The following is a 24,328-nucleotide window of genomic DNA, read 5'->3' as shown; positions in this document are numbered from 1 at the left end:
TAGTTTAGCGTAACTTGCTGCATACAACCATAGAGACCTGATGCCGTCTCTTCAGCTCCTGTACTGCAGTTTTTTCTCCTCCAGCTGCAAGTTAACTGACTTCAGTGGGTATCTGAACACTGCCCTATTTTATCTGGGCCTACCATGACATCTTGAAAGGACCCAAAGTAACTCTGAACAAAGCACCACAAAGAATTCATAGATCTCATTGATGGAAATACTTTTTATTAGAAAGAGTAACAAAGTGCTTCCCATAGGTTTCATTCAATACAGAGATTTTAAGAAATAAGATTCTTCCTTTTTATATGGACAGTTTTGATGTGATGATGTTTCAGCGCAAACCGGGTTCTCCAAGATTCTCCTGCAGAGCTTCTCTGTACACACTCTTTCAACCATTTATGCATTTGGCAGGCATGAAACAGCACTGAAAAGTCCATCCCTTAAAAAATGGAGGTCATGTGAAACGCTTGCAATGTGTAAAAACACTGGCCAATAGGAATTATATTGTTTGTTGTTGTTTAACACAGATTTAAGGGACATAATTCTTTCCTACAGTCCCACACAGAGATGCATAAAGGTGCTTTCAGTTCTAACAATAATAATAATAATAATATGTAACAGCATAAATAACATTATAAATTTTTACTATATAGACAACTGTGAAATTGCCTTTTTTTTTCTTTTTAAAATTTAACCTCCTGTTTTTTTAGCTAGGGACATCCTTTGAACATTTGGTGCTTCCTTTGCCTTCCTGCTATGTCTGGATGGAATAAAGAACACAAGCAAGGACTGTTCACCCATTTCCCCCTCACTTCTGGCACACATTTACGATCAGATTTCTGTGGACACACATATGCACCGTTTCACCGCATTCCACTTTCCACTCTTTATGCCTGATTCTATCCCAGTTCCCCTTTTTCCTTAGCTCCTCCTGCCTTCCCTGCAAATGAGAGGGGGATAGTGCAGTAATAGCACAAAATTTAGGACAGACATTTCAGTACAAATTGTTACATACAAGGGAATGTATGAAACCAAACAGGAGAGGGGGATTATCCATGCAATGCATTCTTCTTTTCCCATTTCCAAGCCAACCTTACACCACTAGCACTGTTTTTTCAGGTTGTTAAAAATGCAAAACTTCTGTAAAGGACAAAACATAATTACCCTTAAGAGAAACCACCTAAGACATCCACTAAACACAATATCAGCCCCAAAGCTACCCTACCTTTCCCCAGAGTACACGTACACAAACATGAACATCGAACAAACAACTGAACTGAATTGATGAGTGCAGCAGTCACAGTTCTGCTCACACTGAAAGGTCACATGCACATAAACAATGTCCTCACTGAGGCTGTTGGTCACACCGTGGTTCACTGCTCCCCCTTCCTTATGTACAGAGCCCAATCACCACTTCAAGGAAATACCACATGCCATCCCACAGCACAGCACTTTTACACAACAGAACTACTGCAACAAGGCTAGCACAGATACACTTCTTCCTATGGGATGAAGAGAATTAGATGAGATCCTCTGTACAGTAACAAGATTGTGGGAAGAAAGAAAGGATTTTTTTTTTTTTACTTTTAACAACAGGATGCTTTTGTAATACAGCCCTTATACAGGAGGAGAATACACATAACTCCATCATTCTAGCTATACAAATCTGCAAAGATGTAAACAGATGTTCTCCTTATAGGGGACTTGAAACAAACCCAAAGCTTACCCCTAGGCACTCCTGAGTACAGAGGTCCTGGCTCTGAGTTCAGCCTGTACTTGCTGTCCAAGGTTTCCCTGCCAGCAGAACTATTTAATCAGCTGCCAATCAACACAGGTTGCCATCTAACTACACAGCTGGGCCTCAGTCCTGCAGTCCTGCTGCTGCAGCAGAGCCTCCTGAATCCAGATGCAGGATCATCTGAAGATCCAGAGAGATGACATGCCTCCTCAGAAGGATACTACTTGCTCATTAGAAAAGCATAGAGACACATCTAGAGATGGCATTTCAGTACAAAAGACTCTAGAGGAGCTGGGCTTTCATGTTCACTGCCCTAAATAACAATTATTTTCCTAACAGGAAAGTCTATAAGAACTGGGGCCAGGAGTCCTGGAAACAGCCTAACAGACAAAATGATCCATGCAAAAAGCTGGACTTGAGAATCCAGCAGCAGGAATGGGACTATAGAGAACCCTCCCTTAACTCTAAATGTCTTTGAATAAGACAACATCTTCAACTAATTTATTGTTGTAAAAACATTTAGGAAAAAAGTCCCTGCAAAAGGTTGAGCAATTTTCTGCAAATTTCACATCTCCTATTACATCTCTTTAAGCAAATATGTAATTTCACTCTACCACAGATGAAATCAATTTTGCAATTAAGTTTCTTGCTAAGAGTAATGTACAACAAATATTAAACTGGTAGCCTATTTAGCAGCAGTAGTAAAGTACAAGTAGTAAAGATTCTGTCCCACTTTTCTGTTTCTCTTCAGGAAAAGAAGAGAACTTGGAAACACCCAGCACGCTCCTGGGGTGGCTACTGGGGAGTTGAGTGAATTTTGCACCCACTCCTGAATCTATTTAACCTATTCTCTAGGCTGCGTGTGACATATACCTGTAGGCAGGCATTTTTGCTGCCTAGTATGGAAAGGAACCAGTTAAGACTACTAAATAAAATGACCACCTGGTTTCAACTCCATTCTTGCCTTGCAAGACATAACAGGTTGAGTTGGCTTAGATGCACAAAACTTTAGCTTGTGTAGGCCCACACTGCAGCAAATGTGAGAAGCCTTGAGAGATCTGCTCTGGTATCTGGTTGTTCAGCCACTTGTCACACCACCCAGAGGAAGAAGACAACATCCACGCTGTCTGGAATGGCAAGTGTCCAACACTGCAGCTGCAACTACCTACAAACTCCATGAATTATCCAAATATTTATCTTAAGAAGTAGGGCTGGGGGAAAGAGCAAGTACAAAAAATAAAGAAAGAAAAATAGCAGCAGGAGCTGAGTACATTTCCATAAAACAAGGCAGTGCTACACTAGACTGCTTGGCCAACGTAGGCCTGCAATTTCTCCTGAACTACAGCTGAAGTCTTGTCTGATGTCATTAACATTAGTATAAGGGCATTTTGCTGCTACAGCTTGTTTCCTGTGGGAGAGCTTAGTATAAACTACATTACCCAAAGATGCTTTTGTGTCTGGAAACTGTACTCATCTTACAAATGCAGGTTTGTTACCAAATCTCCCTTGCACAGATTTAGCTTTTCAGCAAAACACTAAGAAATTATGCAGATTCAGGGAACAAACAGCACATGAGGCCTCTCAGCAGTGAAACAGAGCACAAGAGGAGACACAAGTGTCCTCTTAAAACCAGACATGAAATTTTCACTATACAAAGCAAGATCATGGAGAGAGTAGAAGGGAAAATGAAAAGCCAGTCCTTTGGCTAAGGCCCCAAGAGCGCAGAAAACAGTGCATTTCACACCCTTACATTACAAACATCTCCTTTCTTCCTCCTAAAAGATGTAGTAGGGCAGTGCTGGTTTGGTTTAAAATGTAATTTTAGTCCCCATCACCAGAAGTTCAGCAATTTGAAGCACTGCAGCTTTTGATATACCACCCATTTACATAAACACATAAATCCACTGACATAGTGACAGTGTTGAAATACGTCATCCAAATAGTATCTATAAAATTTTACTGTTGTACATAAATAATGACAAGGCACAGAACAGCCACCAGTCCAAGAGCTTGTAGGCCAAGAAACCAGAGCATAACCCAGAAGAATATAATTATCACGGGTTCTACTATCCGTTCTCCAAAGTACATCCTTGTGAAGCCTATTCTGATAAGGCTTTTGTTTAGTTCTCCAAACAGAGTTCCCATCTTTTTGTAGTCATCTATCACAGGTTCCGTGCTGTGGTTCCTTTGCTCTTGGTGGACCTGTAGGCAAAAGACAAAAAGAGGAAATATGTTGTACAATTTTATTACTGTGATTCTGAATAAGTCTCTCATCTGTTTCTATCTGAATGCATAAAACTAAGATACACATGCAATAAATCTACTTCTTAAATCAAGAAACTGAAAATACTACATAACTTGTGACCTTGGTACAATGCTAAGGATGTAATTTGTCCAAACCTGGGACATCTGAAGTGGTGCTACAAATACATGACAGCCTCCCTTCCCTCCAGATGCCACTCCAGAGGAGGTGTAAAGCTCTCCTGCAGGTCATACATCTTACCTGTCTGTGTAACCTGCCTGTGGTTGTCAGGGCAACCACAATGGAATGAGACGTCTCTAATTCCAGGGAGGGGATTTGGCTGAACTATTTCCAGAACATCTCCAGAACTACAAGAATGATATCAAACTATTAAACATGTACTATGAAGTGTTTTGCACTGAAGCCTAAGGAACTGAAGGGCTGCTAATCACTGCTGAAAGAAGGGCACTGGATTTGACCAGGAAAGTGACAAACATCTGTCCCAATGTTGGTGTAAGAAACCATACAAGCCAGACAAAGGAAGACAGACGAAAGGACTGCACAGATGCAAAGTGGTGGTATAAAAAAGCAAAGGGAAGGAGAAACAAGTTCTGGACTTTTTGTGAAATAAAAAATGGCAGAGCAAATGTACAGGAAGGCAGAGATCCATCTTTAAATGAAGATGCCACAGGTAAGTATCAGTGCAGAAAACAGGAACGTTTCACCATGTAAACTGTAACTAGATTAGAGTTTGAGATCCCATCTCTCTTCCCCAGTGTCCAGAGATTCTTTGCACAAAACCTTATTGCCTTGTGTTTGGGTATGACAGGGCAAACATGCTTTCAAGATGATGAACATGAATCTTCTAATGCTTCCATTAGGCAGCAGTGAAAACACATACAGCAGGTACTCATAAATAATTCAGCTGACTGATCAATAGGTCCCACAAATTGCCCACAAGCTCTATGCGCAATTAGTCTACTCCCAGATTCAAAGCAAACATGTTCCATCTTCAAGGATGAATGCTATTCTGCATCCCTTGCTCCATGGCTTGGTCTTGGTAGAGAAACAGAAATTCCTTTTCACACCAGTGCCAGGCTTTCCATTAGAGAGCAAATAATAAAGTGAACTACCATTCTTACAGAAAAACATACAGCAAAGACCAACGGAAGCCAGTACTGCTTTTCCAGGTCAGACTTGAGGCCACCATGCAGAACCTGCTGGCTGAATGCTCTGAGTAAAGCCCTACAGCTGCTGCTGGAAGAAAAACCCCAAAAGTCCCTCAGCTGAAAGTACCAGGTTTTTTTTCTTTTTAAAATTTACTTACTCATAAAGAGTCTGGTTTAAGCTTCAGTACTGAATCTCATAAAGGGACAGGTGCAGAAAGCCTAAATATTAATGTGTTCATAACTAATTCATAACTAATACTCTGTTCACACCTTCTACAGAACATCCTGAGCAGGCACAACTGCAGCAGCACTGGAGGTTATGTACAGACAGACACTTGCCTTCCTCTTCTCAGCCAACTTCGCAGGCCCCGGTTGTTTTCTCCCCCTTACTGGATTTTCTTCAGCATATTAGCTTTAACTGTGCTTTATTTAATTCAATTGAATTCAAAGAAACATTGACTCATCAATAATCCCAATGTTTCAAGATCAGTCTCTTCCAGAGAAGCAGGGCCCCTTGTGAGCCCCTGTAAACTTGGCAGGGCTGGGAAGACAGTGGAACTCTCATCCCTCCATTCCTAAAGAGCACAGGGAGACAAACAGACTCTCAGCCTAAGTGTATACAGACCACAGCAACCAGGGGAAAAGAAAAGGGATGTGCTGGGAAGGGAAAATAAATTTATTTGCTTCCTGCATGCAGAGACCAGAGAGAGCATGTGACAGATGATGGTGGAGAGGATCAGAGCACAGCTCACATCAAGCAATGCACATACCACTTCTGAGAGAACAGCTGAGAAATCACTACATTTTCTAGCCATGGCCAGAGCAACCAGGAGGGGGGAAACATGCACATCACTTCTTCACCCCTGGCTTGATAGTGGTACTCAGCAAGGTCCTGGAAGCCTTCCCACAGAACAAGTGCAGCACTGGCCAGGAGGCTGCCAGCAGGCACAGGTCTGCAGGTCCTCTGCAGCTCCCACTGGGCTAAGCAGGATTAACCACACGTGCTCATGCCAACTATGCCATTCCTGCTATGAGGAGCTGTACAACACACAATTGCCCTTGCAGCCCTGCTTGCTTCCATAAGCTAACAGCAAGAAGTTGCACACCTTCTCTTAAACAAACTAAACACAGTAAATTCCACCTCACTGAGGTTGTCCAGGTATTTTTTATTTTTTCATTACCCCTCCCACACCTTCTCAAACAAGGGTAGATTCGTGGATTCCAAAGCGATTAGACACAGGGAGCTGCCAGGCACAGAGACTGACAAGTGCATGTTTAACTACAGAACAAGTGTCAAGTTATTTTTCCAAATATTTTTCAATAGCTTACAAAACCTTTCAAAATGATCAAGGAAATTCTTAAGACTTCAAAGTCTGCTTCAGTTAATTCAGGCTAAGTATATCTTGCTTCAGGCAACTCAGCAATAAGCAAGTGAAGCTGAGAACAGATGATCAGTCACGAAACACTGATAGCATATTTTTCTTTACTATTGTGTAATATTTCACATGCTGGACAAATAATTTTTTTCAGAGGTTTAGCTAAAACAGGATTGGGGCAAATGTCAGTAATGTTACAATACTCCAAATTGCTAAGGAATAATAAATAAGCTTTAATACTGCAGCTAGAATTTCTCTCACTAACTTTCAGGGCAACAGTAAAATGGCATGCAGCCCCATGTATGTGCCATAGCTCTCAAATCATAACCTCAGAACCAAATTCTTTTTTTTTCCCGACAAAAAAATACTTTTCTAAACAATTTTAGAAATTGGCTGCCTTCAGTGAACACACAGTTCCCAGCTGACTCTTTAATTTTTGCTGAACTATTTTCATAGGGCTATTTTCATACTAATCTTGCTGAATCAGCCTGAAGCTAGACAGACACTACCTTAACAGACAAAATGTGAAGGGAGAAATGTACCCATTCTGAGCAGCTCACCCCCTTGCCCCTGAAAAACCAGAGCTTCCTGGTGTAAAAGCAGAAGCTTCTGCTGCAAAGTTGCTATTTTAAAATTCAACAACCCAGCCTAGGTTTCGTAACTTTTAAGAATCGATTGTGTATCAGGAGGGAGCAGAGGGAATCTCTTGATCTGCGCTAGCCCCAGAGAAAACATGTTTTCCAGGCTTTGCCCAGCTGCTCTTCTCATAATTAAGTGCCATGCAGGGGGCACTCCCGGACCTCATCTGCTACAGCTCAGGAGGGAATATAAGAGATGGCCACTTCCCTCATTTGTTTGCCTTTCCTCACTCTGTGAAACACCGGAGTGATGAAGAAATTGAGAGGAACTGGGGAACAGCAGCGCAGCCAGAGATCTAGATGGATGATATCTCCTGAAAAGAGAGGAACAGCAGCACTGCCTTCCAGACAAGAATCCTCTTTCCCCCTTCCTCCAGCTGGCTGAAAGACACTCACCAAATATACACATATGATATTATTACTGAAGAAGAAAGGAGAACAAGGCTTTCCTAAGTGAATAAGTCTAAACCAGAATGTATTAGAAATGCTGATTGCATTTGTTTCCTAACCTAATGTTTCTTATCAAATTACTGCAATGAATTACTTCTTATTATAATTTAAATTAATTTTACATCAATATAATTTTATTTTAGACTTACTGGGATGACTTAGTCTGAATTCTGAATCTATCCTCTGTCAGTTTGAAACTATTCCCCCTTGTCTTATCCCTACACGCCCCTGTAAAAGGTGCCTCTCCAATTCTCTCCTTTTAGGCACTGCAAGGTGCTATAATGGCTCCCTGGAGCCTTCTCCAGGCTGAAGAGCCCCAACTCTCTCAGCCTGTCTTAAACAGGAGAGGGGCATCTTCATCACCTCTGAGCCCCTTCATGGCTCTCTTCTGGACTCATTCCAGCAGGTCCATGTCTTTCCTGTGCTGGGGGCTCCAGTGCTTGCAGCACTCCATACTCAATTTTGTATATGGTTTTTAATTTTTTATTTTAAATTACTTAAAGATAAAAACAGAGTTATCATACAGAACAGAAAGGGAAGCAGCTGATCCGCTCCACTGCTCAGCAAGCACAAACAATGTCCTTCACAAACCCACTGGTACCCTCAGGTTCCCATCAACCACCCCATTTCCTCTAGTCTTTTCAGATGTTTGGTATTTTAAAATTTCCCTCCCTCTTCAAAATGGCACATCTTCATCAGCAAAGCCATGGTCTGCTGTCTCCCACTGTTTACTGGCAGAAAAGTCAGAACTTGAAGATCAAAACTCTGAAAAGCTTTTATACTGAAACCTGGAACTAAGTTTTCCCCTCTGTTAAGGTCAAATAGCTTAGGGGCTTTGATGCTTCAAGGAGAGCCATGACAGGCCCTCACAGGTGTCATGCAGGATGCCATAAAATCACTTTTTTGCAGAATGAAACCCTACAAGGAGGTCACAGAGGAGCTACTAAGTGCCAAGTTCTGCCTGCTTCCAGAACAGCTGATGCTCCCTCATCCCTGAGGTGCTTCTAGAAGAAAATCCTCCATGTAATTAATCTTTTCCTTGACTAGCTTTAAAACAACAAAGAAGGTAAAGTCCTACTCATCCTACTGAACCCAACTAACATCCGGTTGTGGCTTTTCCAGTTATGTTTGTCATCAACATAACACAAAATTCCCTGTGTTCCGACCACTAACTATCCCTGCTTGTGGCAAACTTCCATGCATTCACTGAAACTCACTGCTTCCTAAACGCAGGGAAGCACATGGTATGTCATGAGCAGAGGCTGCTCCACACCAGCCTGACAGGACAATCTTTATCTTGCTTACCCCCTTCCTATCAAAGGGTGCTTTGACCAGGCAGTGAAACATGAGATCCCATCAGAACATCCTGCCCCCAGAAAGAAGCCATCTTTGCAGTGAGTCATATGCTATTCCCTGGGATAGAAGGATAAAGTTAGCACGGAAGTCTTCTCAATGGCCTACCTCTGATCCCTGTTTGCATCTCCTATATGTGGCCAGTTTCTGGTCTTTTCTGCTCAGATTGCTGAGAGCACACAGTTCCTGCCCCTGACCATTTGCAGATCACACCAAGAAAGTCTGCCAAGCCTATGGAGGATGCAGAACACAAATGGGTCCAAGAAGGGCACAAAACTACCCTACACACATGGGAAGTTATTTTCATGTGCCTAATAAAAAAGAGCATGGGAGCGCAGATTTAACATTTATTTTTTTCTGCTGGGAGGATTGAACAGCTCTAAAGTAACCACAAGTTTCAGTTCTGTAAGCTCACCCCTGATGTGGCCGTGTGGAGAACAGGTATAGTTATGTTTTCCATGCATATTATCTGCTGAAGCAGCAGCTTGATCCACAGTTTTCCACACTTAGCCTAGGAATCTTGAGATGGTGTGTTTAGTTTGGGATTTTTGTGTGTGTGTGTGGAAAAGACCCACCAAGTAACTGACTTTCACTTGAGTGAAATAATTGGATAAAGTACAAGAGCCTTTGTTTTGTGGAAGGAGGGAATAGATGAACACAAGGAACCTGCTCCACATGAAGATTCAGGATGTTAAAAAAAAAATCCATTCAACCACTCTGAAGGTACAAGATCCATTGAAGCAAACCAAGTAGCGTTCTTGTCTTTGGTCATGACTAATGAATAGAAGAAACCTCAACAGTCTTCTCTTGTTCAAACAACCTGAAAAATTCCCACCACAGACTCAACAATAGCACCAGACTGAGTACAAGTCTGTAATTGCCTCTTTTCTTGCATCGACTGCCTGAAAGAGCATTAGACAAACATTGAACTCCAATAACAGAGGAAAAAAGACCAATGAATTGGGAAAATAACTACTCTCCATGTAAAAGCTTATGATTTTACAGTCAAAAAAGTGCTGCTGGGCAAAGAAGGCAATGAGAAAGGACACAAAAGGTACACACAATGTTCATCTCCAACACAGAAAAGCAGCAGTGTCTCTAAATTGTGTGACATGCCTCCAATCGCAATTCATCATATGTACAGTCATAAAAGAAAGAAAAAGAATGGCATATTTAAGAGAATTATTTCCACATTATAGAGAAAAGAAATCACTTCTGAGTACCATAGCAAGCATGTGTTTAATTACATCTAAATGAGACATCAAAAAAACCCTGTAATAAAGAATGCAGGGATGACTTCTGAATGAGGTACTTAAAAAAACCCAACCCTCTAATAAAGAAATGCAAGGATATCACATTTACACACCCATCTGAACACTTCTTTTTTTTTTTTTTTCCAAGTAAGAAGTTTTCTCTGCAGTATTTAACTGCTCACTATCTATTTTACTCCAGTCGTGGTTATTTTTACTCCAGGGAACAGGTGGTGTGTCTGCTATCTGAAGCCCACAGACACCTAAATGTCAAAAAAGGCAGTGAGATATGACTTTAAGAACAAGCTTACTTTCAAAAATATAGGAGCATTTTTCACTAAGTTGGGATGTTAATGTTCAGAAGAGAGTGCCTCAGAGTTACCTTCTACAGAAGATGAAAACTGAAACTGAAAATACTTCAGGACCACTCATAATGAAAAAAAAAAAAAAAAAAGAGAAGAAAGTGAGCAGATGACAGAGACCAGGATGGAAGAAACCACAAGTCCTCTCCCCTCCAGACTAAGAGACCAATTTATCTGGGTGCAGAAAGGGATACACCAGCCAACATGCAGCGACAAATATTTTATAGTTGGGTAGCTAGCCATGGAAGTCCTGAAGGAAGGAATGATCCAATCTCACTGGTACTCAGCCATATGACCACCCAGTGTATTGCCATGGACAGGCTCTGGAGATTTGCAGCCAAGAGCAGGTCCCAGTGGTGGCCTGCTCTCTGTGCAAGCACAGCCTCACCCCATTGCAGGGCACCAGCACAAGCCCTGCTGATGCGCTGGCCGGGTGGGTGCTGCCTTTGTGTTTCCTACTCCTCCACATATGCAAAACAGTTTTATTACTGGTAACACCTGGCACCTGATCAGAACCCCACTCTGCTTTCTTGTACTTAAAAGATATCTTACACTTAATTAAAATAAAGTGAAATTTGCCCAAGAAGGGCAAATGATTTTTTGGCAACGTTTCTGATTTTCTTCCTCTTTACTACAGGAAAAGACCAGTCTCCCTTTGCATCTTTTGCTAGCGTAAAATTAACAATCAGTATTTAACCTTGTCAACGTAAGCAGTAAAAAGACCTTGATATTGAGCCAACAGACTACAAAGATAACACAATTAATTTCAACTGTCTGGAGAAAAAAACCCCCAAACTACAAACCAGCTTCATTTCTCTAGGCTAATTTTAATTTGATATTTAACTATGAAAAGATCAATAGATTTGGAAATTAGGAAAAAAACCCCCTTCAATTCCAGATGAAAAATAAGATAGAACAAACTAAGTTTAACTTCTTCCTCTGGGAAAAGGAAGCAAATGCAAGAAAACTAGAAAAATTCTTAATACCAAAAGTACTTTATAGCAGCTATCAATAAAAGTTACATACTTAGAGGAAGTTTAAACAGATGATTGCAAACCAAAGCTTGGGTTAACATTCATTTTACAGCAAGAATCTAGAAATCATTTATAAAATTGAGACAAGATGTTTCTATAGAAACAAGCAACAACATAAGAAAAGCAACAGCACTGGATTCCCTTCAGTCAGCTTTTATAGCAACTCAAGTTTAGAATCAACAGTTGCTGGAACAAACTCTGAAATACCAGGAGAAGTTTTGTGTTAAAGAGATGAAAAGGCTTTTCCAGATACTTTAACTTGTGTATGGGTAGAACAGAGATAGCTTCTAAAAGAATAGAGGCTTCCCTTGATAAACACAAAAAATGTCCCATGATTTCACGAGTAAATTCCCCACTAATAGAGGACCAGATGAGAAAGTGTGAAACACAAGAACCTGGCACAGGAGGGTCCATGGGAGAGGAAACCTGCCTGCTCCCATGTCAAGATCTGCTGCCTCACTCCCCCACTTCAGGATGCTGTTTACACTCCCTGCTCCTGCTACTGTCCCTGAAACTTGATCTCGTCTGTCCTGCAATTTTACATAGAGACTAGATCAAATGCAGTGTCTAATCCATCTTTTCATTACACCTGCAACATTTAATTTCCACTGGATTTCATTTATCAGGGTCCCCTACTAAAACTGGTCAGCTTGACTCAGCACAAAGGTTGGCAACCCCTGTACATTCAGCATGGTAACAAATGCACTGGCTTGCTGAAAAGCAACAGCTCTTAATTTTGCCTTTTAAGGAGAGGCTATTTCTATTCACTTCTATCTCCAGAATACTTTTTTCTTTAAGAAAATGGGATCTTCCCATCATATAAACAGAGCATATTATCCTAGCTATTGTAGATGCTACATATTGTTGAAGGGTTGGGGGTTTTTTCTTCAAATACTGTTAGGCCCCAGAAAACTTAATAATGCTCTTAAGAAAGTTATTATCATCTATTATTTTATAGTTACAAACCTGTGCAACAGAGTTAATTTATCTGTAGAGCCAGAACAAATTTGGGATTAAGTCCTCCTTGTTGAATACGATTACTTTCGGAAGCAAATTCCAACAACTGTGAGCAGGAGAAACCTACAATTTTCAGATTATCTCAGTGTAGAATAAATTAGAAATAGGTTTCCAGCCTTAGGCATTGCAAGTTCCACATATACAAGTGTACTTTAGATAATTCTTGATCATTACTGACTTATGACTGAAAGTATGCCATTCTGAGCAACCATCCAACACACAACCATCCAACAGTGGAAGATGAAGATTTTACACAAGGCATACCATGGGTCTGTTGATATTATTCTCTAGTTTTGCTTCTGCTCATCCTCCCCATTCTGGAGAAATACTAGTGATATTGTAAAGATATTCAAAAAGTTCAGGGCTTGAACTTCATTGAGAGACACCCATATCTCCTCAACAAAATTCTCAATTCTCAAAAGTCCTTTTGTAACAGCACCTCTAAATCTGAAGCCATCTATTAGAAGATAAAATACTCCATGTACAGCCACAAAACACTGTTCAAAATAATAATAAAACATCCCAAAGGCTTACAAACTTAAGTTAATGAAAAGATGATAGTCTATGCTAATAAATCTACTTGCAAATACACTTATCATGTATTAACTCTGCACTTAAACTTTCTCTAGAAGCCTTGGTTTTACACTTGAACAGCACTGTGGATTCTGTGCATCCCAAGCCAGCGTGGAGATCCTGGCCTCACTGGAGTAACTGGGAATTTTTTTATTGCCTTCAATTTTGATTACAAGGAACTAAACCCCATTCTTGCCCAGACACAGAGCTGCCCACAGCTCTCAGTACAGAAGGCAACCACAGAGTGTGGCTCCAAAGCCCCTCTAGACAGACAGGGGCTGTGCATCCCACTGATACCACCTCGTGCCCTGCTGTAGGGCATGTGCAGGATGCAGGTGATGCAAACACAGGACTTCTGCATCAACTTTTATTAATACACGCTCATGCTTTCCTATTCTTATTTAATAGTTTAATTTACAGGTGTTGATGAGATTAGAATGCAGTAATGTGACAGTGGCTAACCTATTTTAGGAAGTGGGTTAGAGAAGAAGGCTTGAGGTCCTTATCTCTAGTGATGTTGAAAATACAGGACAATTTATGTGTCTGACTAATAGCTATCAACAGTTAGGGAAAAAATGTGATCTTGAGTGGCAAATCAGCAACCTATTCCCATGGCTTCAGGAGCAACTGAATCTTTGGGTGCTTTCACTTACTACTTCTGAACCCCAGCACTGAAATACAGGACAGGTGGAAGAAACTACCAAGGTCCTGCAGTGCTTTGAAGACTAAAATAGGTGTAATTAGCTTTTCATACAAACCTACAAAGCACACAAATCAAATTATCATCCAGTTCAGCTTTCAAATCTAATCACAGAATAGGTAATTCTACAGTCTATTGCAATATGAATTTCAAAGGCTATATTTAACATTTAGTTACCTATCCATCCATTTGGAATGTACAGATATGTAACTGTCCATACAAAAATGGACCTGTCAGTAATTTCATTAAGCATGCCTGTGCTGACACAATAACAACTTCAATAAAAAATTAAAGCAGAGGGTTTGGCATTAAATAGATTTATTTCCTACAGGGTGCTCTTTCTCAAAAAAAATTTAAAGTGTGTACTCATTATTACTTAGGTCCTGTATTCTTTTAGTTTTCTGTTACAAGGTATGATGATCTTACACAAATTTTGCAGGAAATGGGAAAAACCGAATCACACCCAGGTTTGAAGCCCCAGATCCTCACTTAAAAGTCCCTCTCAAGAAAGGCCAAAGGATTTTCTCTCATGCAAACTTTACTTCACACCTGATGAGAGAAATAAGAATTTATACCAACAGCAAAGCAGATTTTGACTCCTTTCTTTTGCATGGCACATGTGACTAAAGCACGCACGCGTTCATAGCTCAGGAGAGAGCACGGAACAGGAAAACACAGGCTGAGGACCAGAGGCTGTGTTGGCAGTGCAAACACCCTCAGCAAACACAGCCACAGCTGGGCCTCCACCAAACTCCAGTAAGGACCCAGCCTGGAAACAGGATCCCTGGCCGCTGGAACGGCAGAGGTCAGCAACAATTCCTCTGTGAGAGCAAAAATAGGCAGGGGAAAAGGATTATTTTGAGAGAAAACTGAACACACTCAAGAAAGCAAAAAAGGTACAGAGTGTTACAAGGCTTGGTGACACAGGAGCCCCTCCAAATCAAACTAAAACTTTGTTCTTCTCTTGAACCAAAGAATCTGGGACTTTCTGTCAAAGTTTGCAGCAAGTGTAGGAACCACCAACTCCTTGTGTCCTTATGTCTTCCCTACACATAAAAAATAAAATATTTATCCAATTATTATTATTTTTACTGATACTTTATCCAATATTTTAATTTTCTCTGTATATTAAATACAGGCAAGTGATAATTCTTATTTCCAAATCTACTTTATTATTTCCCCAGCTGACTGCACCTCAGCATGCAGAAAAACTACTCTGTCCTATGACAGTGAAACATATCCAAGAATCAGGAAGGATTTTCTCCTTCTTCCTTGTGGTATATTTAAAATCTCTATTATCCTATTGTTACACCTCAACTTGTCAGAAAGGTCCAGGATCACTACCTGGGCTTGAGAAAAGTGGAAAGAGAATTTGTCAGCCAAGTGTGGCTGTGGCCACCCAAGAAGTACATTTAGCAGTTTCGTTTGAAAGTGTGTCTAGGCACCACTGAAGGCAGCTCTTCAGCCTGCACCATCCCCTGAAACCACAACACACCCGTCGCTAAGAAGCAGCTGTAAACTCCAGGGAAAAGCTCCTTGGTGAGGAATTACAACTAGTTTGAGCACAGTAATGCATGAGATGATCTGATGCAACTTTTGAACTTCTCTTTCCAGGAAGGAGAGTAACCAGAACCAGCAAGTATTCCTTACTTGCCTCCTGTGACATCCTGCAGGAGGGCTTATGGACACAGACAGAACTCTGAGCCTCCCTTGGTGCATCTGTTCTTACCCTACATTCAGGCATGTGCTCTGCTCTGCCCCATTTTTCTAGAGAAAGGGGCAAGAAGATGCTCTGACTTACGTAAACGTGGCGTAAATGTGGCTAAGTGAATTCTCAAGTATCAGAATCTTTGACAGTGGCCTGCTTCTAGATGTCATGTCAGGCAAGTACTACCAGACACTTTCTGATATTAAACTACCTCAGCTGTGATATGGCTCATTTATGGTTAACCGAAGAGCATCTTATAAGAATTTTCAACAAAAATGATTAATGCAATCAAAACCTTTCGGAAATTACTTATGGATGCGCTCCCGCAGCTCTGTTTGCCCCTGTGCAATCATGAGTGCTAGTATATTTCAGAGCTGATCATTGCATTCTACTACTGAGCATAAAAAAGGTTGTGTTCTTTCTTCCTTTAAATGAAACATCAATAAAGGTGCATTAAGAGCTCTGCCTTTGTCTAAACACCGGGACGATGCTGTCTGCAAAACAAAAGCATGCCTGGAAAGGCAGTTTACAGCTAACAATAGGAAAACAGCTCCTAAGCAAAAAGCACACTTCCACGCCATAAAAAACATAAATCCTGAAGCAGACAAAAAAAATTAAAAAGAGTTGGTGTTTTCCTCCAATTACAGTATATTACGTCTCCTAAGTAACACAGAGACTAAAAGCTTAAAATACTCAAGTGAACGCACACAAGAGCTGAACTACTGGGGGGAATTCCGGGGATGGCAGGAGCACCCTGGTTATTTCCAGGAGATCCATGTGGATGCCGTGCCGGGACTACCCCCGTACATCTGCTCCCATTTTCCTCCAGGCGGACGAAGCGTCCCGGAGGGAAGAACGAGGCTCAGGCGGGCCCACAGGCGGGACACCCCAGCACCAGGCGTGGGCAGCCCCACGCAGGTTGCATAAGCCCCGCCGCAATGGAGCGTTACCCGGGAGCGGCTCGCACGGGTGGGCTGTACCGGGAACGCCACGGGAGAGGAATCAACAGCGTCGCCGCTTTTCTGCTGCCGCCCGGCGGCGGGGGCAGCCCCGGAGCCGCGGCCCGCCCTCCCAGACCCCTCACGGGCGGGCACCCACCTGCTCCTCCGGGCGCCGCCGGTGCCGGGCGGCCGCCGCCCCCGCTTCCCGCTCGCATTCCCCGAGCGGCGCTGGCGGCGGGAGCTGCGCCGCCGAGCCCATGGCTGCTCCGCGCCGAGCGGGACCCAGCGCTGCCCGCGCTCCCGCCTGCCGGGGCGGGACGGGGCCGTCACGGGGTCCGGGGGAGCGGCGGCACGGAGGGAGGAACGGAGGGAGGGCGGCGCCGCGGGAGCGGGGGGCGGCCCCTGGCAGCGGCCCCGCGGCGGGGATGGGGGGCCCGGGGCGGGGAGCCTCCAGCTGCCGGCTCCCGCCTCGGGCTGGGCGGGCGCTCGCTGCTCGTTGGAGTGAAAAATAAACCACCCCGAGCAGCCGATTTTTAAAGCTTTTGTTCAAGGCAGGAAGTGCCAGGTGTTAATAAAGCGTTAATTTTAGCACCGCTCCTCGTCGGTGTATCCCTGGGGAGGAACGGCTGCTCTTGGCAGTCTGAGATGTGGCATTCGCTGTTCCTCCCTCGGGAAAGAGGAAACACTGACTTCGCTCTTCCGAAGCTGCTTGGATCCTGTCTTCTGTTCTTTAAAAGGAACTAATACACACCAGGAAGAAGGAAACGCAACAGCAGATCCCGAAAATAAGACTTAGTGTATGGACAATGCCAGGGAAGGTTTAGATTGGATTTTAGGAAAAAATTCTTCACTGAAAGGGTGGTCAAGCGTTGGAACAGGCTGCCTGGGTGAAATCACCATCCCTGGAGGTATTAAAAGATGTGTAAATGTGGCACTTGGGAACATGGTTCAGTGGTGAACTTGGCAGTGCTGGGTTAACAGACTCAGTGGTCTTAAAGTTCTTTTCCAAGGGCTTCTCCGATTGTGCTAATGAGGTGCTTCTGCACTGGGTGTGCCTGGCGCCCGCTCCCAGCACATCCCTCCCTCCCTCCCTCCCTCTGTAGGGAGCCTTCACTCCTGCCAGTCCTGCGCGCCTTATCCATGCTGTCCACCCCAGTACAGGGAGAACAGAATCGGAAAGTGAAGCTGGATTTCAATGTGTGGCATTCCCCAGCTGTGGTGGGACCACTGTTGTCATCCTTATGCATCTTTTCTCCTCATCCAATTCATGCACTATTGGTGGCAGGTCTGCTTGGCTCAGTTTTCGTTCCATAAGCAATTAGTGGAGGTGCTAACAGGTTGTGTTAACAGCAGGATTCAGTGGAAATGAGACATTTGGATTAATATTATATGGCTTTCTGGTGGCTAGGTGTGGATCCCAATGTCATTTGGAGCAAATTCTACCTGCTATAAGCTTTTCCTGTCATTACTGTTGGGCAATAAACAGCAGTAGCTGTTTGTAGCACACCTAAAACCATCACAAAAACCACTCAGTGTGCTGTGGCATAGTCACACCTTCAGGCTACAAGCAAAGGTTCTTCATAAGTGGGGGCCAATACACCAACCACTGCCCTTGCCAGGCCCCTCAGTCTGGCTGCAGGGGCTGAGGGCCAGCATGGGGGGACAGCTGGGATTGAGCACTGGGGGAAGGGGCCACTGCTCTGCCCACCCTGCTCGGCTGTGGCTCCTCATCCTGATGGAACAACTGGCCCAATCTGCTCCCCAAAGTGCTGGCTGGCCAAAACCAGTTTGCCCTGAAGGCCTGACTAACTGCTTGACCAGAGTTCCCATCCATGACCTATTTGTTTGTTAGTAATTTTTTCTTAGGAACAGAGAGAAGCTTGAAGAAATATCACACTGTTTAAACAGTGACCATAAACTATTGCAGTCCTGGTGCCATGCAAAATTCCTGGACTCGAGAAGAAATCCTATGGACTTCGCCACCAGGCACTGTGGTGATACATCTCTGTGCACAATATGACTACTCAGCAGCAGTGTAGTAAAACATCCCCGAGGTTCTCTGCTCTGTGGGCGATTTGTGAAGAAATGTAGTGTCACACATAGTACCGACATTCTGTAAAAGCCCTCTGGAAAAAAAGTCTTAATTTAAGCATAGATTAGGTGTCTATTTCAGTGAGCTTTTCAGTACATTTACATCCATAAACCTTTGCTGGGTTGTGTATAACAAAAACACACATTAAAAATGTTTTAGGAAAAGTTTATGCTGAGGCCACCACTGTTCTTCACAGCCCAGCCTCTGACCCCACTGCCTCCTGGGCAGCAGTGACCATCCTGCCAGGAGTACTAAAACATGTTGGCTGGCTTGGTGCTGCTCTTTCTTCCTCACATATCTGCAGTCCCATTGGTTTGATGTTATCTCCCCGTAGACAAAGATTCTTCCATTAATTCTGCAGTGAAGGAAAGTTTGTCATATTTCTTAAAAAGCCACACTCCTTCCTACTGCATCTGGCAGCCTTTGACTGCTTCTTCACATTGAGCAACTCAGTGCAGTGGAACTGCCTCAGGCTCCCTGGCACTCTCCACATGTGAAGGCAATTCTGGGATAACAGATCCAGTGCTCAGGGAAAGAACAGGGACCCAGAAGCCCTCGCTGAGATCTTTTCGGATACAGTCACCATTGTAACCTGTCCAACTTCACTAACCTTAAAGAAACCCATTCCCCTTCATAGCAAATGCTCTCATGGCAACCTTTAGCAATTGTCTAGGTGAACTTTCTGAGGCTTCATGTGCTCTGTGCACCGGTGCTAGGTCTGTAAATGTAGCTGAGCTACTGCAAACTGCTCTGTTTCTCCTTTGTCTTTCCGAAATTTGGATTTTTTCCTGATGTTTGGAAGTGTCTGGTAGCTTTATAAGGATCTAATCACAAGCTGAAGGATCTGTCATCAGAAGAGATTTCTATAACTTAGCAACTTTCCTTTCAAGATCACTGTCTGAGGGAAGTTCCCCAAAGCCTTCTGGACATGGACATGGCTGATCTTCTTCTGATAGTGCCTTCTCCCAGTAGCGATACTTTTAGAAAATGCAAGGATAAATCTCAGTGTAATTTAAGTGATAGGCAAAAAAGCAACATGCCAAAAAAAAAAAAAAAAAAAAAAAAAAAAAAAAACCCCAAAAAACCCAAAAAACCAAGCAGAGATGGAAGCTAAAGGGCAGATTCTGCAAAATAATTGAAATAATTGTTTTGTATGGGGCAGCTTCTCATTGATTTGTAAATGCGTGTACAGAAAAAATTTCTCCCAAGGAAAAAAGAGAGCTCACCTTGCACAACTCTGTTATTTGGGTGTCACTGAGGAGAGTCAGAAGCTCATGCTAAAAATCTGTAATTAAAGGGGTTTTGTGAAAAACAGGTGCTTGCAGCTGGAGGAAGACTGAATGCTGCAGCTTTGCTGAGAAGCAGGAGAGACTGAGCCCTCTGGCCTTTCTGAAACACCACTCTAGGCTGCAAACACAGGCACAGCTGGAATGAGTGGGACTAAACTCCCTTTATTTGGCTCTGACCAATGCCAATAGTAGGTGGTGAGGAGAGGGTAACAGATGCTGCAGAGATACTTCTTGAGAGTATTCTTATGGCTTCCAGGAGTCTGAGGTTCAGAGACTTCCTGATCCTGGGTGCAGTTGGGTAATGAGAGCAGTATTTGAAAGGCAGCAGAGGAAGGCGTGCTACCACAGGGATCACATGCAGCTGAGTCACACAGAGTGCTTCTATTGGTCTTGTTGCCCAGGGAAATGTATCCCATTCACCCTGCACTTTTATTTTCATGCCCATGGCATTCAGTCATGTCTTCTTAGGCTGCTGTCATGGCCAGGGCACTGAGCCCCCTCTCTAGTGACATCAGCTGCTCCTGCCCTCAGGACTTGCCCATCCCAGCTACCTGCCTAAGGGCAGGGAGGCAAAGCTGAAGCCTGCAGAGTGCTGTGGTTTGACGATACGACCAAACCAGGTTTTGGCCATTTAATTCCAGATGGAAAAGGACATCGCCGTGTAGCACACAGACTCCTTCCTGGTTCAAACAGGTCAAACATTTTTGATGGATTAGCACTGTGTGTAAAAGTCTTATACCAGGGCAGGCACTGTGTGTCCTCTCTCCCACCTGGTAGAAAGCTGGCACAAACAGCCACCACCAGCCTAAAATTAAGCACCATAAACCAGCCAATTCAACAGACACAAGTCTGTGTGCCTGCATCTGCTCCAGACCAAGCCTTTGGAGCTATTCCCAACACAAAAGTCATCCTTGTAGAGACTCAGAAGGAAAAGGAATTAGATATAGTGGATGTCTGGAGTTCTCACCTGCTTGCTACCTGCCACTTCCTATCAGTGGCAACTCAGCTAACTTCCTTTAATAGTATATGGTTAAGAACTTCAGAAAAAGAAACAAAAAAAAAAAACCAACCAAAACTTTTTTCCCTTTTTTATATGCACCCAACATATGTAACTGACTTCAGTATGAGATTCACTCAGATTGCTGACTGCACAGTTTAATCCAAATCTTTTCAATCTCCAGAGTTCATCTAAATATTAAAAGGCTTGGAAAAAACAGAGGTTCTTTAAGCTCGGTTAATGGAAACTTTTGTCATAACTGGTAAAAGGTCAATGTGGTTTTATACAGTATAATGGATTTACCGATGAATGGAACATTTCAAACTCCCTGATGGGTTTTATCTACTTTATATTCCAGATGTTAATATAAGTAAATTCTCTAAACTCTCAGACAATTTGTCCAGTATGACCATGCAGCTTATGATGGTCATTGCAGCTCTTGCATGGATTTTTGAAGTAAAGCTGTTAAATTTTGTAATTTCCTTAGATCCTTCAAGCATATTAAGAAATACAAGAAAGGGCTTTTCCAGCACCAGATACAAAGTGAACTGGAAGAAATTGGAATTCAAAACATGAAAATATATTAAAGGATACTGAATAAAAATGAAATGAAACAATTAATTTGGTTCCTTTTTCTTCCATGTATAATGACAAAAGGACACTGAAGATCACTTCACATTAGCAATATCTTTCTCCAACAGTTGATATGTATCATGAAATCTCATTTAAGGGTCAAAGCAAAATATACATGGGCTCATATACAGGGGCTCAGAAAGGCAGAAGCAAAACAGTAACAGTGAAGTTCTATTACAAAAGGTCACCTGGAGCACTCCTAGGCATTGCAGGGTGGTTTTCTGTAGTACCTTTTCTAATGCATTTGCCAGTGTAATTTTTTTAAACGTTTCAAGTAAATTCTGCCATTTCCCTTGGATATTATTCCACATTATAAAAAATCTGACAAAAGGCTCTTTCCTGGCTATCAAGTCTAACAATTTCCTTTTTATTTCATTCTATTTTTAGGTGAGGTTTATTTATCTTCCTTGATGAGAGGCTGATTTTCTGCATAGCCGGCTTGAATGATCAATATTTACCTCCACCCTATTGGAATTAGTAGGCTTTCAAAACAAAATTTTAAAACTTAAATTTGCTTACTTCAATTGCTGTGATCTTTTGTGATTTATTACCTTTCTTCTCGGCTACCACCTCAGAAGTGAGTTTTGATTTTCTTATCTTGCCATGAGGCTTTTATAAGCATTTACTCCACTGCAGTGTAAGCTCAGAGCAGGCAAAAAATATTTTGAAAATGTATAGACAGTCCAAATTAACAGCAGGGTATTTATTTATTTATTACTTCAGGATGTGGGAAGTATGGGTTCAGTTTGCTGCTTGCTGCTACTCACAAAGCTCTTGAGCTTCCAGCAGTTTCCCACAGGAATAGAGCCCTTTTCTTTTTGCAGTTCTTTTTTTGCTGTGTTCCATAGCAATAAGACTTTTCTCTCAGTTCATCTGGAAGTTGAAATAAATCTGATGTGGTACTAATACGATGCTTTATCTTTACAGTGCCACCACACCAGTGTCACTTCTCCCTTCCTCATCCATCCCTGTGGCCCATTGCCCTCCCACAGCTGCAGGTGCATGGAGGACCCTGCTGTGGGCCTGGAGAGAAACATATTGGCCAAGTATGACAGAGAGCTTGTGATCATTCCTAGCCCAGTCCCACAAACAGTTTTGTTGCCACTAAGCCAGGATGGAGCTTTGAGTCATAGGAACAGAAACAAATGGCTCGAGGCATGAGAAAGAGAAGGGAGAGGAAAACTCTTAATAAGGCACTGGTGCTGAGCACTCCACACTCTGAATCTATGACCTCAGCCCCAATATGTAATTATGCTTGCTCTCCTCCACTGAGAATCTCTTTTTGTTTACATGAAAAAAGCCCCTTTTTTGGTTGTGTTTTTGTTTTAAGGACAAGGATTTTCGGCCACTGGGTACTTTAATAAGTATGGACTCATAATGCAAAATTTGTTAGGCTAAAATAAACCCTTAGCTGTCCTTAATGTGCTGTCATTTGTCCAAGTGCAAGTAAGGACAGGCCAGAATAGTAGGCTGCTGCTTGGGGGGGTTTGTGTGTGCATGTGTGTTAAGTCTCATGTGGACAGATGAATTAGGGTTTTGAGCAATTCTGAGCGTATAAAACTAAACTACAGAAAGAACCAAGAGGATATGTGCCAGCAGAAGAGGCCCTTTGGTTAAAATTGGGAAAGATCACGTTAATTCCTGATTAAAATCCTAAGCACTCAGGCAACCACAAGTGATTGTGGTAGCATGATTTTCTCAAAGAAATATCAATGAATATATATGTGCATGATAAGGAAGAGGGATGGCCTTACTCAAAGTACTTCACTGAGAAGGCTTTCTGGCCCCCCAGAGTGGGCAGATGAACAGACCTAGGGAGACAGACTGGCAGAATCCCCATACAATGAATGTTTTGTTTTTAGCCTGGCAATAGAGACAGTATTTTATTTTCTGACAATAGCAGCCTGTGAGAAAGCTCCATGTGTATGTGCATGTGTGCAAGACTCAAGCTGGGTCTGAGGAGTCAGGGCTATGCTTGGTGGTGACTTGAGTTTATGTGGCTCCAGTTTCATTTGCTGCAATTAATTTAATGTGACTACAAATCTGACAAGGTTCATTCAAGAGAGTTATTAAAGATTCAGAAAGGCCTAAGTGATTTGGTTTAAACTTAATTTTTTTTTAAACAAAGCCTGATTATTTGAAGCTGTCAAGTATTCTTGTGCTTCAGGGAAGGGAGTAATAAATTAGGATTTTTATCTTGGACTAATTTAAGGCTTTCCATAAAATTATGTGCCTAATTCACAATGGATAATTTATTTGATTAATTTTATGTCTCTTCTTTGCTAATTGCGCCCAAGCAGAGCAAGTTTTTCTCAAAAGTGTTTGTTATTAAAATTTATTTGCGAGTCTTTCCCTATTTAAAGTCTTTCCTTTAAACAAAGTTCTGGATCTGCAGTTAATTCATGACTAGATCTCTGTAAATACCTGACAGTCTTCAAGTGAGACAGGAAGGTAGAGCTGGACACATTGTCCTGGCTAAGGTCCCTTATTTACTGAATACCCAGTCCCTCAGCTGGGGACCCTCTCAAAGTACTTTGGGGGTCTCTTTTGACTTGTGCAAGGTGAGGAGAAAGCTAAAGTGATAAATACCACATCTGGTCAATCTGAAGATGTAGCTGGGAAGTGAACTGCATCCCAGTTGCACCACTGACTGGATAAAATGTCCATTAGGAAAGGTAAAGACTGAACCCATTGGCTGTTTCTGGGGTATTTGCGAAAATATTTTCCTTGCTCAACATTGCCATATCCTTGAAGAGGGGATGCAAG

At 42.4% G+C, this 24,328-nt stretch overlaps 1 protein-coding gene across 1 annotated transcript; it reads right to left on the bottom strand.

Moving 5' to 3' along the window:
• Positions 1-205: 205 nt before the first annotated feature.
• FAM241A (family with sequence similarity 241 member A) lies at positions 206-16,810 on the bottom strand. The gene is made up of 2 exons (XM_058024297.1): positions 16,709-16,810; positions 206-3,940 (listed from the first exon to the last, which is right to left on the bottom strand). Exons 1-2 carry the CDS (start codon positions 16,808-16,810, stop codon positions 3,695-3,697), a joined length of 348 nt encoding a protein of 115 aa, XP_057880280.1. The 3' UTR covers positions 206-3,694.
• Positions 16,811-24,328: the final 7,518 nt, after the last annotated feature.

Source organism: Melospiza georgiana, chromosome 5 (genome assembly GCF_028018845.1).
Source record: "Melospiza georgiana isolate bMelGeo1 chromosome 5, bMelGeo1.pri, whole genome shotgun sequence".
Classification (NCBI taxonomy): Eukaryota; Metazoa; Chordata; class Aves; order Passeriformes; family Passerellidae; genus Melospiza; species Melospiza georgiana.
This window is presented reverse-complemented; position numbering and strand designations above follow the sequence as displayed.